Source organism: Eptesicus fuscus, chromosome 1, assembly GCF_027574615.1.
Source record: "Eptesicus fuscus isolate TK198812 chromosome 1, DD_ASM_mEF_20220401, whole genome shotgun sequence".
In the NCBI taxonomy this organism is placed as follows: Eukaryota; Metazoa; Chordata; class Mammalia; order Chiroptera; family Vespertilionidae; genus Eptesicus; species Eptesicus fuscus.
The window spans coordinates 102,826,749-102,844,437 of record NC_072473.1 but is presented as its reverse complement, the minus strand read 5'-3'; the positions used below and the strand labels follow the sequence as shown (position 1 = coordinate 102,844,437).

General features: G+C 40.9%; 1 protein-coding gene across 1 annotated transcript in view; it reads right to left on the bottom strand.

The window, feature by feature from the left end:
• MCF2 (MCF.2 cell line derived transforming sequence) overlaps positions 1 to 11,888 on the bottom strand; it is a 137,615-nt gene extending 125,727 nt beyond the window's left edge. Inside the window, 1 exon segment of the mRNA XM_054719734.1 lies at positions 11,804 to 11,888. Coding sequence (XP_054575709.1) covers positions 11,804 to 11,888 — 85 coding nt within the window.
• Between the last annotated feature and the right edge of the window lie 5,801 nt (positions 11,889 to 17,689).

The following is a 17,689-nucleotide window of genomic DNA, read 5'->3' as shown; positions in this document are numbered from 1 at the left end:
TTATAGAGAAAGGGCAAATAGCAATATTAAAATATTTCTTCTAATTAATTTCCTTTCAATGTGCATGAATCCATGCACTGGGCCACTAGTAAAGTATATATGTGACTTCATTCTAAAATGTTATTTCCAGCCCTAGCTGGTTTGGCTCAGTGGATAGAGCATTGGCCTGCAGACTAAAAGGTCCCATGTTTGATTCCGGCCAAGGGCATATGCCCAGGTTGTGGGCTCGATCTCCCCCAGGAGGGGGCATGCTGGAGGCAGCCAATCAATGATTATCTCTCATCATTGATGTTTCTATCTCTCTATCTCTCTCTCTTCCTCTCTGAAATCAATAAAAAATATATTAAAAAGTAAAAATAAAATGTGATTTCTAGAGAAAAAAGTATTTTCAAGGAACTGTTGGAGGGTGGGGGATAGTGATATTTAGAATTTTTAAAAGTTCAAACTTCTACTTCTTACTAATTGAGTAAGAGGTCATTTGAATATCAATAAATTAAAGTAATAATGATGACACTAACTTCATATTTTGAACCTATTGACTCTTTATATCCATAAATATATTTCAGACAAACACTGATCCATTTATTAAATAATATATAAATTAAAATCTCACCCTAACTAATTTTTTGAGTAGCTAGAGGTGGTCTCAGCATGCAATTGGTCCAGTCTATATGAAGGAAATACAGAAAGATTAAAGAAAATTGTATGTACTTATTCAGATATAAGCAGTTTGTTTGAACAATTGTGTAAAGCATGCCCCATTCTCGCCCTGGCTGGTGTGACTATGTTGGTTGACCATCATCCCATGCACCAAGAGATTCCTGGTTGGGGCACATGCCTATGTTGCAGGAGGCACCCAATCGATGTTTCTCTCTTTCCCTCTCCCTTACTCTTTCTCTCTAAAAATCAATTAAAACATAAAAAAAAAGAATGCACCATTCTCAAATACACCAGATTCTTCATGGGTGGTTTTTTTTTTAATACATATTTTTATTGACTTCAGAGAGGAAGGGAGGGGGATAGAGAGATATAAAAATCAATGATGAGAGAGAATGACTGATCGGCTGCCTCCTGTTCACCCCCTACTGGGGATCAAGCCCGCAACCCAGGCATGTGCCCTTGGCTGGAATCGAACCTGGGACCCTTCAGTCTGCAAGCTGATGCTCTATCCACTGAGCCAAACCGTCTAGGGCTCTTCATGAGTTTTATTTAAACGATAAGCCCACTAGGACAATGCTGGGCAAATACTTTCTTTGTGCTAAAAATATACAATAGCATCTTTGTGCTTTATGAAAAGAAAATTTTTAAATTAAAATGTAAATATGACAAAATTACTTTATATTGTATAATTTGTTTCTTGCAGACAGTAGGACTCAGCTAAGCACAGAGGTTACTTTTACTTATTAGTTTATGGGCATGTGTATTGTTTAGATGTTTTACAAATATCATATATAAATTATTTAATTTATACCAGTAAATATAAGAAAATGGGAAAATAAAAGACCCTTGCCAAAAGCAAAAAATAAAATAAAAACCCACACAAAGAATGCAAGTATATAAGGCACTAGGCAAGAAGGAAATAAAGAAGAGGAGAAACTAAGAAGAGAGAGGTTGAAAGGGAGAGAGCCAAAAAGTACATGATAAAAATGAGGTACAGCAAGTAGAAAATTACAGGGAAGTAATCTCCATCCAACAGCTTAATGTCCCAGGTTGCTGGGCCTCGCCTGTTTCTCCTGTAGGTGTTTAATTAAGAACATGGCTATGAAAAGCTTTTCCTTCCTCCCCTCTTCAGATTAAAAACCACCCAACGGAGAGAGCAGGCTTTTCTTATACAGCTGCAAGAGCTGCCATTGTCTCAGGCACTTGCCTAACTATTACAGCCCAATGAATTCATTACACATTGCATAAAAAGAACTAAATGCATATGTGGTGATTTACTGTATGTAAAAATAGGGATAAAAATGTTTTTCCTGCTTAAAGCATCAGCGAATCCACAGCAGAGTTGGCTCAAGCTTATCTGTTTAGCACTGCAATCTTTTTTTCCTAAAAGATTATATCCTGCCATAGGGAGGGGGATTACACACTTGATTGACAAATGGTCTTGTCCAATCTGGAAAGGTCTTTGCAGATTCCTGGTCAATCAAAACACATGCCTCTCATATCTCTTATGTCATCTCACCCTAGTCCCATACAGACTTGCATGCCAAATGCTGAATCACAAAACTAAAGTAATTGAGTTAGTGATTATGCTTCGTGTTGTTTTCATTTGTGCTTTTGTTTTTCCTTGGGACAACTCTTGTGGTTATTTACTTTTTTGTCTCTTAAACTTTTAGGGTGATCTCTAGTATAAACCCATAATATGAATGAATTAATATATTGTAATTCTTCTAAACTCATGAAAACCTTTATATGAATAACCATCCAATATGAGCATTGGTGGTCCACATTCATTACAGTAAATAATTCCCAAACACCTTTCATGTGAATACCCACTATTTGGGGAAACCTCAATTTGTACAACTACAAAAATGATGTTCAGACATTCCCTAAATTTCAATGCAATCCATAGCAAAATCCATAGCAGAAAGTAACAAGCTAATCCTAAAATTATTATGGAAATGCAAGAGTCTCAAAATACAGTCTTGGAAAAGAACAAAGTTGAAAAATTCACACATCCTGATTTCAAAATTTAGTACTCACTAACAGTTATCAAGACAGTGTGATACAGGTGTAGTGATACACTTAAAATTTAAGTCTTAAATAGATAGATCAGGGGAATAAAACTAAGAATCCATAAATAAATTCTTACATCTATGGCCAATTGATTTTAAGTCACGTACCAAGACATTTCAGTTGGAAAATAATATTCTTTTCAACAAATGGTTCAGGGAACACCTGGATATATGCACATGCAAGTGAATGAACTTGGACTCTAACTCACATCATACACAAAAATCAACTCAAAATGGATCAAAGACCTAAATGTAAGAACTAAAACTGTAAAACTCAGATAAACTCATGGATGGACCTAGAGGATATTATACTAAGTGAATTAAGTCAGACAAAGACAAATACAACATGATCTCACTTATACAGGGAATCTAAAACAAAAACAAGTTCATAGATTTTAAAAAACAGATTATTGGTTGGGGGAGTTATTGGGTGAAAAGGGTCAAAAGATACAAACTCCCAGTTATAAAATAAGTAAGTCATGGATATGTAACTTACAGCATGGTCACTATAGTTAGCAATACCATATTGCATATTTGAAAATTGCTAAGATAGTAAATTAGTTCTTAAAATTATTGCAAGAAAAAAATATTTGTGGTGATGGATGTTGACTGGACTTATTGTGGTGATCATTTTGCAATATATAAAAATATTAAATCATATTATACACCTGAAACTGATAATGTTGAATGTCAATTATACCACAAATAAAAAAAATAATTGAGCCCTGGCCAGTGTGGCTCAGTTGATTAGAGCATCTGAAAGTTGTTTGGTACGATTCCTGTTCAGGGCACATAACCCTGTGTGTGTGCCCTGAACACACCGAAAGTTGGTTGGTGTGATTTGCCTGTCAGCAAAACTATTATTGCTCGTCTCACATTCAGTTCTTATAAGTATATCTCTAGTGACACATGATCTCGCTCATCTAGGGGAAATGGTGAACAACATAGACTGATGAACAAGAACAGAACCAGAAACAAGGAGGCATCGATCGGACTATCGGGCCTCTAAGGGAGAATAGGGGAGGTTGGGGGGAGGGGGGAGAGATCAACCAAAGGACTTGTGTGCATGCATATGAGCCTATCCAACGGTTAAGTTCAACAGGGGGTTGGGGCATCCGTGGGGAGGGGTGTGGGATGGGAATGGGGAGATGAGGACAAATATGTGACACCTTAATCAATAAAGAAATTTAAAAAAAAAAAAGAAAAAAAAGTTGGTTGGTGTGATTCCTGTTCAGGGCACATAACCAGGTTGTTGGTTTGATCCTGGTAAGGGTGATCCTGGGAAGCAGCTGATCGATGTTTCTTTCTCACATCAACATTTCACCCTCTCTCTCTCTCTCTCCCTTCCTCTCTCTAAAATCAATAAAATCTTTTTTAAAATAATAATTGAAAACAAAGACTCAAACAAAATAAAAAAAGCACTGGCAGGCATGACTCAGTGATTAGAGTATGGGCCTACACACCAGAGGGTCTCAGGTTTGATTCCCGGTCAAGGGCAGTAACTGTGTTGCAGGTTCATTCCCTGCCAGCACCCCCACATTGGGGCAAATGGGATGGAAACCAGTAGATTGATAGATGTTTCTCTTTTTCCTCTCTGTTTCTCTCTCCCCCTCCCCCTCCCTTCCACTATCTCTAAAAATCAATGGAAAAAATATCCTCAGGTGAGGATTAAAAATAATAATAAGAAGAAGAAGTAATAAAAAGAAATAGGTAAAAACAAGGTACAGAATTGGGAGAAAATACTTGCAAATCAAAGAGAAATGAAAATATATGTCCACAAAAACTGTATAAGAATGTTCATAGCAACATTACTCATAACAGCAACACAAATGTCCATCAACTGAAGAAGAATGGATCACTAAAATGTGGTAATATTCAGCCATGAAGTACTGGCAAGTGCTACAACATGGATGAAACTTGAAAACATTATGCTAAATGAAAGAAGCTAGTCACAAGAGATCACTATATATAAATTTATTTATCTGAATATCTGGAAGAGGCACATCTACAAGAGAAAGGGAGTATATTGTTGGCTGCCAGGACTGGTGGGAAGGGCTGCTGGGAGGAAAGGGGGAGTACCATCTAATGGGTAAGGCTAAGGGGTACAGGTACTTTTTTGGGGAGTAATGGGAATGTTCTAAACTTGTGGTAATGATTGTATAACTCTGTGATTGCTTTAAATGTATACTTTAAATGAGTTAATTGTATGGTAGGTGAATTATATCTCAATAAAGCTGTTTAAAAAAACTAGACTAGCCTAGCCAGTGTGGCATGGTTGGTTGAGCATCAACCTCTGAACCAGGAAGTCATGGTTTAATTCCTGGTCAGGGCACATGACAGGGTTTTGAGCCCAATCGATCCTACAGGAGGCAGCCAATCAATTATTCTCTCTCATCATTGATGTTTCTCTCTCTCTCCCTCTCCCTTCCTCTCTGAAATAAATAAAAATATATTTTAAAAATAAGAAAAAAAAACTAGAACAGGTTTTGCCCATTTGCCTTCTTGTTAATAAAAATCTTTTCTTGCTAGGAGTGGCTTTCCTTTCCTTTTCAGATTAATGCAAAAAAAATTATCTGAAAACATAAAAGTTATAATTTCCATAAAGTTGCTGGTTCATAATTTCCCAGATACAGAATGTACATATGTAAAATATAATTGCTAATATAAAGGCTGCTTTTCCAGTATCTGAAGGGTTAAAAGCTGACAATTTCTTCATGGCAAATGTGACAGTATCATTAATAAATATTTGAAAGTCAGAAAATATAATCTACCATACGAGTAATTTCAATATATTAATATCCTATATGATAAAAGGGTAATATGCAAATTGACTTTAACAGCAGAATGAGAACAACTGCTCAACCAGTCACTATGAGGCGCACTGACCACCTCTCAGTCCCTTTCCCTGGCCAGCAGGCTCCCATCGCCCAATGGTGAATGGGGAATTGGGGGTGGGTGATGGGGGAAGTGGGTGGCGCCAGGCCAAGGCCCCCGCCCCACCAGTCACCCCACACATAGAGAGCAACCTGTGGTGGGGGTGGAGCTGGCGAGCGGAAGGGAATGGCCTACCTCTGGGTCCCTTCACTCCCCCCCATCCCCCAGCCGTCAGGCTCTGATCATCTGATAGTGGGTGGCGATGGGGGCAGGGTCAGCTGTGGGCAGCCAGGGAAGATGGCCCTGATCGCAGGCCAGGCCTAGGGACCATAACCATGCACAAATTTTGTGCGTTGCACCTCTAGTTTCACTATATTTGATCATTCAACTCTTTTATAAGCCCCAAACTTTACTATGAGTGTAAAATGGTGCTTTCTTTCCAATTTACAATCAGGCTTTGGCTTTCCATTAGAATATATATTTTTAAGAAAACTATACCATGAGCCTAGCTGGTTTGACTCAGTGGATAGAGCATCAGCTTGTGGACTAAAGGGTTCCAGGTTCGATTCGGGCCAAGGGCACATGCCTGGGTTGTGGGCTCGATCCCCACCCACCCGCCTGCCCAGTAAGGGGTGTGCAGGAGGCAGCCGATCCATGATTCTCTCTCATCATTGATGTCTCTCTCTCTCTCTCTCTCTCTCTCTCTCTCTCTCTCTCTCTCTCTCTCTCTCCCCCCCTCTCTCCTTCCCTCCCTTCCTCTTTGAAATCAATAAAAATATTTTTTTTTAAAAAAGAAAACTATACCATGTACTGAAAATGACAGGAGGTAATTGAATAAAGGTCTTCTCAATTGGAAAGCAATAGTGGCTGTTTAATATTTCTACTACAGAAAGAAAAAGATGGGAAGAGATTCATCTGTAGCAAAAATTCAAGCCATGAATGACTAACCTACAGATTTCTTGTACCCATAAAGAAGGATCATTCAACAGTGAAGTTGTAGTTTCTCTCTTTGAAAGCTTTAAACATAAACCTCTTCTTTACCCCCAGGCAAAGATTACTGTTGGTTCCAGACTGTGAGCAAAGGAACAAGAGGCAAAGTGACCTGCAAGCATATTTGACAGCACAAACATTTGGACAACAAATCAGAGAAATGAATTATCTTTTTTTTAGCACTGCTTCCTTTCCTCCCCAAATAAATGTTGCTTTGGAAAAGTCATAGATCACCTACAAGTCTTCATTAGTGGGACACAAACCACTTTCTCTTCTGTGTGATCTCTATCTATACTCACTCATCTAGGCTTTAAGTACCTCCTTTAAGGATAATGACTCAGAAATTTATATCCCCAGCCCTGATGCCTTCCTTGAACACGGTTCCTATATCCAATTGCCTACTCAACATCTCCACATGGACAGCTAATAAGCACCTCAAAATTAACAGGTTCCATACCAAACTTCCGATACTCATTGATTTTCCCCATAAACCTGCTAATAACCCTTCCGGCATCTCCATATCTATTAATTACAATTCCTGCCATCCATTTGCTCAAGCCAAAACTCTTAGAGCCATCCTTGACTCTTCTCTTTTTCTCGTACCACATGGACAAACCTTTAGCAAGTCGTTTTGTCTCTACCTTCAAAATATATCTAAAATATGACTACTTCGCAACACCTCCATTATTACCTCAGGTTCAAACCACAATAATCAATTCTAATAGCCTCTTAATTGGTCTCTCCACTTCCACCTTTGTCCCACCTTTAGCCTATTCTACACAGAATCCAGAGAGATGTAAGTCACTCTCAAAACCTTCCTATCACTCCTCATCTAACTCAGGGTAAAAGCCAAAGTCCTTAACAAGCCCTGTATCATCACAGGCTCACATGCACACACCCATGCATGCACACACACCTGAATGCACTCACTGCTTCAGCTACATTGATCCCTTTCTTATTCCTTGAACTTGTCAGTACTCTCATCTCAGGACCTTTACAACTGTCCCCTCTGCCTGGAATACTCTCCCCCTCAGATACCCCTGATGACTTCCTAACCTTCTTTAGGTCCTTGCTCAGTGCCACACCTTCCCATCATTGAAAGTAAGGAGAAGTTGTTCTGATACTTACATCTGTTATAGATAGATAGATGATAGATAGATAGATAGATAGATAGATGATAGATAGATAGATAGATAGATAGATAGATAGATAGATAGATAAAATGAAGAGAGGGTTTGGGTGAAAAATAAATGGGATAAAGTTATGTGAGTGATACTGGTCTCTTAGCTGGAGCTAACTGACTCTGGGACAAGACCTTGGCAACAATAGAAAGGAATACTCATTTTAGCAGCAATCTTATAAGAGGCATCTCTACTTCTGGGCTGACCTCTGCTTCTGCCCTGGGGCAGATGAGGTGCAGTTTTTTTAATGGTGCCTTCAGAGGGTTCTTACCTGAGAATATGCTATAACAGAGACATTAGCTTTCAGTCCTACTGGCAACTTCTAAAACTTACTAGTAAGTGTCTCCTAGTGCCAAGCACTTACAGGCATGTTCCGAGACATGCAATGAATAAAATGTATCTTAATTTTCTTATAGATTTTGAAGACATTTGTTTGTGTTACAAGAAAGTAAAATTTTACAATTCCACAACTGGAATACCTCAATTTACAAGAGAACACAGGTTTTACTGATAACTTAATAAAAGCATCAGCTCTCCAGAGCACAACTAAGAACTAGAAAAAATGGAAATAAAAAGCTTTTATGCAATTGGAATAGATATCAGAGTCCATATACTAAAGTTGATATACATGAGTAGTAGACTGTCATGGTCCTACTCATAGTCTATTTACTTTTTATTTTGCAGACAATTCTAACAAATTTGGTTAATTCGTTTCTTAGCTCATAACAGCACATCAGAAGGAGCAACAAAGGAGGGAGCACAGAGGATTAGGTGGTAACTTCGGGTTGATAGAAACTGTTAAAATAGCAGTAGCAAGAAACGACAGCTAACAGAAAGGGGATATATTAGAAAAACAAGCATTACAAATTAGGAGGCAGAACAATCTGTGTCCAACATAATGAAGGGACAAACAGCCCTCCACAATTTAGGAGCCCTCGAGGCAACACTATACATATATACAGCATATTAAAAAACCCAATGCTATTAAAAGGATAACTTTGAGTCATTAAGAAAAGATGCAATTATTTCCAGATTCAGACATCAGAAAGGCAAATAATCTTTTTGAAAAGCTTTCAACCCAAAATGACTAGAGATTGGGGCAGGGATGAAGCACTGAAAATGCTGAACCTCAATTACCCATAAAATCATTTATGTGAACTACTTGGGGTATAGTGTTGCAGGTAAGTGACTCATCATTATTGGAATACATTGTATACCATACTGCAATGTACATGAACAATTAACTCATTTTGAGCTAAACTCTTGACAAAATAAAATCTGCAGTGAACAGGTTTTCATACCTACTTATCTGAGATTAACTTAGGTCAGTATAGTTTACATTCTTTTGTCCTGCAAGAAATGCAAAACATTTCTTTCTTTTCCCCTCTCCGCCCCCATCATCAGTTAAGGAGAGTGTGAGGGGAGAAAACCTCATTATTTAAGGGCAAGTTCAACAAGCAGTTTTATAGTAAATGTGGGCTACTTCTATGCTAGACTTTCTGAGTTACCAAGATAACCTATATAAGTAGGTTTTAAGAAAGTACTTCACTTCAGTGTTAGATGTTGTTTAATGGATGCCACAGATGAGAGTAAGAAATAAGATTCACTTTTTTTCCAGATCCAGGACTATTGGTCATCTCTCTCTGAATGTTCCACAGAAACCACATACCCAAAACTGAACTCAAAATTTATTCTTCCATTTCCTGCTTTAATTATATCTGCCCCCCCCCCTCCCCGCTCTTCCAGTCACTCTAGCCAGAAACTTGGAATGAACCTAGTCTCCTTCCCTGGTACTCAAACCTCACACCTAGTCACCAAGTCAAATCAACTTTACCCTCTCAATTCCTCAAGCTTCTCTCCTCTACCCCATTCCTAGAACTAACTTGGTCCATGCCATCATCCACTTTTGCCCTGCTTTCTACAACTGCTTTCTAACTGGCTTTTCTATTTGGGTCCTTTTCCTCTGCACTGGATACTCCACACACTATGATATTTGTAAAAGAAGCCCCACCATGCACTGCCACTGTTGACCACTGTGTACAGTGTGCATTGTACAACCCTAGCAAGGGCCAGCCTGTATGAATGGACCTACTAAGGATTTGGTAGTGTACAACAGTACAACCATATGCAGCAGCCTCGCTCTACTTATTCAATATCCCAATGACTCCCCATTACCCTACAAATAAAGTAAAGCCCTTTAATATGCTTTACAAAGCTCCGCCTGATCCACCCCCTGCCTACCTCTCCAAATATCTCTCTCTTGTACTTTCCACAATTTACACTCCACTCATTTAAAACAAAAACTTTCCCAAACCTACTATGCTGTGGCCTTTCTGCTTGTTTTTGTACATATTATTTCCTTTGCCTAGAATACCCCTTGTCCTACCTGTCCCCACCAAACCATCCCCATCCCCATCCCCAGTCCACTGGGAAATATGTATACATCCTTAAAGATTCAATTCACTCATTTGATACTGGTCTCTTAGCTGGTCTCACCCTTTCCCCTGAAGGCTTCCCTTAACTCCCTAAGTGGAGTCAATGTTTCTTTCCTCTTCTGGCTGAGCCATGGGAGATCATACATCAGAGTGTAATTAGTTTATCACACTGTAGCATGTTTCTAAGTAGTCTATAAATGGACATTATTGAAATGTTCTTTCAGAAAGTTCTGTACCACAATGAAAAGCTTTGTAAACATATTTTAAATATATGAATATTTTTAATACATGAAATCCTTTTCACATGTAAGAGTGTCATGTTCTAACAGCATAGGTACAAACCACTTCCAGGACTCTCTGTTGGTCCATACAGAGAGAGATGGCACTGCTAAAAATGCTGAAAAGCAGAAAAGTACTGCAAGCCTGTGTGAAAACATTTAGGTGCTGCGATGCGTCATAATACCCAGGAAAAGGGAGCCTGCCAGCCCTGAATAAGCCTGGGTATTTGGAACGTGTATTGTAGCTACTTCATTTGTGGAAAGATACCACTAAGTCTATTTTTTGGATGACAAACCTCCCAATGCAAGACTTAGCACCTGCTAAACCAAATGAAAATTTGAACAGAGGAAGACATGTTAATCAATGGCAGTACTTGGCAGACTGGTCTGATAAGCTCTGGCTGAACTTAAAAATCCCAGAATTGCACCGCGTTTTCGGGTTGCTCCCGCGCCTCAGTCTGCAGGGTCCCAAAGGAACTGAGACCCTTGGAGCCCAGAACCTGCAGCTCCAACCTCAAAGCTTAGCACCTCAGGTGAGTAAACGTATGTGCATCACAGATGGCAAGTGACCAAGCTCACTTCATGCCTTTCACACCCCTGAAGCACACCGCAACGGCAGCAGAAAAGGTTTTGTGGGTTTGTTGGAGTTTGTTTGTTTGTCCTTTCAGACAAACGAAAGCCCTTGTAGCGAGGACCCCACGAGGCAGGAAGCTCATGGACCAAACAAGAAAGATGCACTAGTCGGGTCGCAGGCGCCACTGCTTCTCTTCAACTCCTCCATCTGCGGTGCAGTCCGTCTCAGAACCCCAGCGCCTTTTTCGACTTGGTCCGCCCCCCCCGCCCGGATGCCCCCCCCCCTCCGTAATATTCAACCCCCCATCATCGCTTTTCCAGCATTCAGGGAATATTCAAGGCAAGTGCGCTCACGGAAAGCTGGCTTCTTCTGGTTTGCCGGAAGCGCAGTTGGAAGATAACCCTCTATCCCCACCTCTCTGGAGACACACAGAAACGAGTAAGGAGAGGGGACCTGAACCAGCCACAGAGGAGACATCCTCACCCCGCTGCTCACACTTTCTCACGGTGCGCCTGCAGCCCGAGGGGGAAGAGGTGCACCCTGCAGCGCAGCAGCAGCAGCCGGAGGAACAAGGGAGCTGGGAGCGCCACCGCAGTGGGGACCGGTGTGCGTGCGCTGGGGGCGAGGGAAGACAAAGTGTGCGCGCCAGCTGGGCAGGCTGAGGAGGGAGTAGGCTAGGAGAGAAGCAAGCTGGTCAGGAGCCGGGGCCACCGGGTGGCGCGCGCAGCAGGGTGCCTACCTGCGATGAAGACCGTCTGCAGGAGACAGAGGTAGCTCTGGCCGTACTGCTCTGCAAAGTTCACGCGCTCAAGGGCCATGGCCATGTCCACCTGCAGAGTGATCGCCTGGGCATTAGGCACGGACACACAGGCGTCCTGGTTCAGGGGCAGATCCGGGGTCCTGCTGCCCAACTCGGTGGTCTGTGGTTCCGAGGCCTGAGGCACGTGCCGCTCCGCCAGACTGGGCGAGCCCAGGTAGGGCCGGGAACCTTCAGCCGCCATCGGCACACGGGAGTCCCGGCTGGGACCGCCACCCCAGCCGTCCGCCTCTGAACTCCGCCCCGCGTCGGTGCCTGAGCTTTCACGCACAGCCCGAGGGGTCCTGACACCAGGCCCGCTTGGTCCTGCTGTGGCCAGCCCTCCCGCCTGAGCCCGCTACTGGGGCCAGGGGCGCCGGAGGCCGCTGAGCGTGGCGCGCCCGGAGCCCGGGAACTTGCTCAGAGTTTGGGGCCCCAGTAGAGTGCTTCTGGCCGCCGCCACCTCGAAGGCAACTCTTCCAGGGTGCGCACACACGCCCCCGCTTAGCTTCCTAGAGGATGGGAGGAGGCGGGGGATGTGGGGGAGGGGCTCAAGTAGCCAAAAGGGAGAACCCCTGTGGCGTCGCCCATTGTCAGGGAGGGAAGGCCGGGCCAGGCTAGCACACGTGGTGGGAGGAGCCGGCCCAGTCCTCGCACTCCCATGGCAACTCTTGCAAATCTTGGCGGTTCCTTAGCATCCCGGCCTGCACTGGACAGAGCAAAGATTCTCCACTCGGGGGAGTTGCTCAATGCGGACACAGGCAGGTGGCCCTGCCAGGACTGCTCTCCCTGCCGGCGCCAAGAGGAGACTAGTCCTGGACAGCCTGAAAGGGTCTGTGATGAAGCCGAAATATACCCTCCCCACCCCCACTGTGCGCGTGCAACGCCTCCCCCACCACACACACACACACACACACACACACACACACACACACACACACACTCATTCCTATCTCGTGGGGATGCTAAATCCCTTGCCCTCCAGATCTCGGATTCTTAAACTCTGGGGTCCTGGGAAGTCCCCTGTATAGGTACCTGGGCTGCAATCCCTCAGAGGCTTGAGAATCCTCACACGTCTTAGAGAGGGCACAAGAACACAGGAAGGCAAGGGAAGGCGATCCTTAAACAAGATTAGTATGAAAGAAAAGGAGCTAAAGCTCCTTCCTTTCCCCAATGCCCCCAAAGATGGGGCAGAGGAAAGAAGGAGCTCTGTGGGCCTGGAATTAAAGGGGTGTGCAGGGCCTGTGGGGGCCCTGTGGGGGCCCTACCCGGGGAAGCTGCAGTGGGCTGAGAAGAGGACAAGGGGTGTCAACATAAAAACTATGCAAGTCTGAAAAAACGATTCAATGCCACATGGATTCTCCCAGCTCTGCTCCAATGCTAGAAGTCTTCATGGCAAGTGCCACCTCTTTATTTAATCCTACCCTTTTCAGAATGGTCTGTCAGGAGAGTGACCTGATGTTATATAGGTAATAATTCCAAGTAAATCTTATAAATACTCTATGGGGAGTCACTGATGTGTATCTGAGGAGAAAGGGTCCACACAAAGCACAATAGGCAAGAGTGAGTAGGGGAGGGACACACACACACACACACACACACACACACACACACATTTTTTCCCTCTAGCCAGTTTAAACTCTATCTATGTGTCAAGTCAACAGGCAGAATGTTTGCCAGCCTCTATCTTGACTATATGCAGAGGGGAGAGGAGCAACTCCTTATAATTGTCCTCTCTGTTGTGAACAAGATGACATTAAGTCCACCAATGCTACAGTCGTTCTTTTATAACAATTTAAGTGAAAAATAAGAATTGCAGTCTATAAAAATACTAGATGACTATATAGGAGGATACTTTTTTATAACCATGGGTGGAGAAGGCTTTACTTAGCATAATAAGAAAAGTATTCAATTGATCCACATAGGGAAAGACACTCTGCTATATTATCAAGTGAAAAAAAAGTAAAATGCAAAACCATATTAATAGTTTGGTAACGCTTTTTGAATCCTATATATATGTATATGAATAAAAAATAGTTGGGAAGGACATAAACCCCTAACAGTAGTGGCACCTGGAAACTGAAATTGACAATTGAAACAATTAAATGGAGAAAAATATTCTTAACATCTATATGCAAAAGAATACATAGAACCTGCATCTCACATCATGTACAAAAATTATTCAAAGTAGATCAATCATCTAAATGTAAGAGTTAAAATTACAAAATTACTAGAAGAAAACAACAGCATGAGTGATCTTGAATTGGACAATGGTTTCTTATACCACACCAAAAGCACAGACAACAAAAGAAAAACTAGATAAAGTAGATTTCAATAAAACAGTTTTAATGTGTGTGAACAAACACTATCAGGAAAATGAAAAGACAGCTCAGAATGAGAGAAAATGTTTGGAAATCATATATCTGACAAGAGTCTAGTGTTTAAAATATATAAAGAACTCTTACAACTCTAAGATAAAAAGACAAATAAAGTAACTTAAAAATGAGCAAATAATTTAAATAGACATCTCTGAAAAGAAAATACACAAATGGTGGAGAAGTACTAGGTGTACTGGTTAATAATGGCAGATTTTGTAATCAAAGAAAACATGATAATTTCAAGAGAAACATCAAAAGTGCTTTATTCAAAGTAATGTCCATGGTTAACTACACATTTCTCCCATCTTTCAGGCAATTTGTGGATACCGTCCCAATATAACTTTTTTTGTTTTGAGGCAAACCATAAGAGACCCAATTTTCCACGTCTTCATGTTTTGAAGTGTTGCTCAGAAAGTGCATGTGCTATCTATCAGAACAAGTGGTAATCTGAAGGAGCAAGGTCTGGTGAAGGCAGCAGGTGAGTTAATACTTCCCAGGCAAGATCTTTTAACATGTCTTTAACTGATTTTGAAGTGTGTGATGGTGTGTCATCATGAAGCAAAATTACTTTGCCCTGTCTTCTGGCACATTCTGGTCATTTCACGATCAAAGTGTGGTTCAAATTGATTATTTATTGTCAGATCAGTATTAATGGTTTCACCTGGTTTTAGAAGTTCATAATACACCACATCTTCCTGATCCCACCAAACGCAGAGCATTTCCGAAGTGATTTGGCCTTGTAGTCCATGTTGATGGCTGACCTGAATCAACCCATGATTTTGTGCATTTGGGATTCTCAAAATAAATCCACTTTTCATCGCCAATAACAATTCGATGCGAAAAAAACTTTCTTTCGTGCCTTTGAAGCAACATTTTGCTGCTGACTTTTTAGTTTTCCGTTTGACTTTCATTCAGTTGATGTGGCACTCATTTTCCTTCCTTTAAAACAGCAGTTCTCAACCTGTGGGTCGCGACCCCTTTGGGGGTCGAACGACCCTTTCACAGGGGTCGCCTAAGACCATCGGAAAATGTAGCAATGTCGTTTACTGTTGTTATATTAAGACTGTTACCCATGCTACACCATGCTTCAAGACAAAATTTCATTTATTTGTAATTAGAAATAAATATTTCACAATATATATTTACATACTAATTTTGTGATTAATCACTATGCTTTAATTATGTTCAATTTGTAACAATGAAAATACATCCTGCATATCAGATATTTACATTACAATTCATAACAGTAGCAAAATTACACTTACGAAGTAGCAACAAAAATAATTTTATGGTTGGGGGTCACCACAACATGAGGAACTGTATTAAAGGGTCCTGGCATTAGGAAGGTTGAGAACCACTGCTTTAAAATCTTTCCCATTGCTTGTAAACGACCGGAAATTGTTTGCTAACCAACGTTTAATCTTTCTGCAAGTTGTTTTTGAGTTTGACATGCATCTTCAACCAATAATGCTTGTAATTGTTGGTCTTCAAACTTTTTCGGTTGACCTGGATGATCTTTGTCTTTCACACAGAAATCATCACTTTTAAAGCATTTAAACCAGCGTTCACAAGTATCTTGAGATGGAGCATGTTCACCATAAGCTTCCCGGAGTATACGATAATTTTTTCTTCAAAATAACTAATGAATTAAAACTTCCCACAAATGCTCTTTTTTTGGCACGAAATTTGACATTTTTAAGCGTAAAAATATCTATGATGTTAACACCTTCAGCAAATTTGACATATGAAGTTTTGAAGCTTGCTGTCAAAACAACAAAATAGCATACATATCAAATTGCATATATATATATCAACATATGTGTAACTCCATCTATTAAAAAAAATCTGCATTATTAACTGGTACACCTAGTACATGGAAAGATGCTCAATATCATTAGCTATCAGGTAAATGCAAGTCAAAACCACAATGTAATACCACTCCACACCCACTAAAATGGTTGTAACAAAAGACAGATAATAACAAGTGTTGGCAAGAATGTAAAGAATATGGAAAACTTGAGGGGAGGGGTGGGAAGAGATTAACCAAAGAATTTATATGCATATATGCATAGCCCATGGACCCACACAGTAGTGAGGTGAAGGCCTGGGGTGAGGTGGGAGCTGGGTAAAGGGGGATAAAAGGGGGGAAATGGGAGATAACTGTAATAAATTTTAAAAAATAAAAATAAATTAAAAGTGAGGTCACAAAATAAACTAATGAATAAAATAGAATGAATGGCATGGAAACATGGAACAGACTGCCAAATCTTAGAGGGGGGGCAGGAAGAGATTAACCAAAGAATTTATATGCATTTATGCATTGCCCATCGACACAGACAGTAGGATGGTGAAGGAATGGGGGTGGGGGGTGGGAACCGGGTGGAAGGGCCACAAGGGTAGGATGGGGGACATCTGTAATACTCTCAACAATAAAAATAAATTTAAAAATTAAAAAAAACAACAAATAAAAAATGGGGTCATTCAGAAAAAAATAAAAACTTTATTCGTTGTTGATGGGAGTGCAAAATATTGCAGTCACTGTGGTTAAGAGTCTGGCGGTTTCTCAAAAAGTTAAATATAGAGCTACCATATAACCCCAGCAATTCCACTCTCAGGTATCTACCAAAGAGGGATGAAAATGTCCCCACACAGAGACTTGTATACAAATGTTCATAGCAGCATTATTCATAATAGCCAGACTGTTGAAACAACTTAAATGTCTATCAAGCGATAAATGGATAAACAAACTGTTGTTTATCCTTACAATGGAATATTATTTGGCTTTAAAAGGAATGAAATTCTGATACATGCTACATGGATGAACCTTGAAAACAATATACTTAAGTGAATAGTGCCAGTCACCAAAGGGTCGGGTTGGGGTTGGATGGAGGGGAGCAAAAAGGGAGAACATGAGAGACATCTGTAATATTGTTAATAAAAAAATAAACTTAAAAAAAAATGATTACCTGCTCTGTCCAGGTGGCTCAGTTGATTGGAACATCGTCCAGTACACCAAAATGAAGTGGGTTCAATCCCTGGTCCAGGCCTGTACAGGAGGCAAAGGATTAATGTTTCTCACATGGATGTTTCTCTCTCTCTAAAATCAATACACATATCCTCAGGTGAGGATAAAAAAATGATTACCAGTTTTGTGAAGCTTTGCCACATTCCCTGAGCCAGATACCTTCTCTCCTGATCCTTTGTCCTATCTCCTTCATACTGATTTTCATCATGTGTTGTAATTGCTTGCAGGTTGAAGATTTAGATAGGTTCTGAGGTCCTTGAGGACAGGAGAATATCTTATTAAATGCTGCCTTCCAGGACCTGGCATATAGCAGGCACTTGAAGTGTGGGTTAATTGAATGGATGAATAAAGTGATAATAGATGAACAACAGTCCTTTAATTTTACTGTGGCTGCTTATTTGAAAGACACTAAATGAGGTCAAGGTT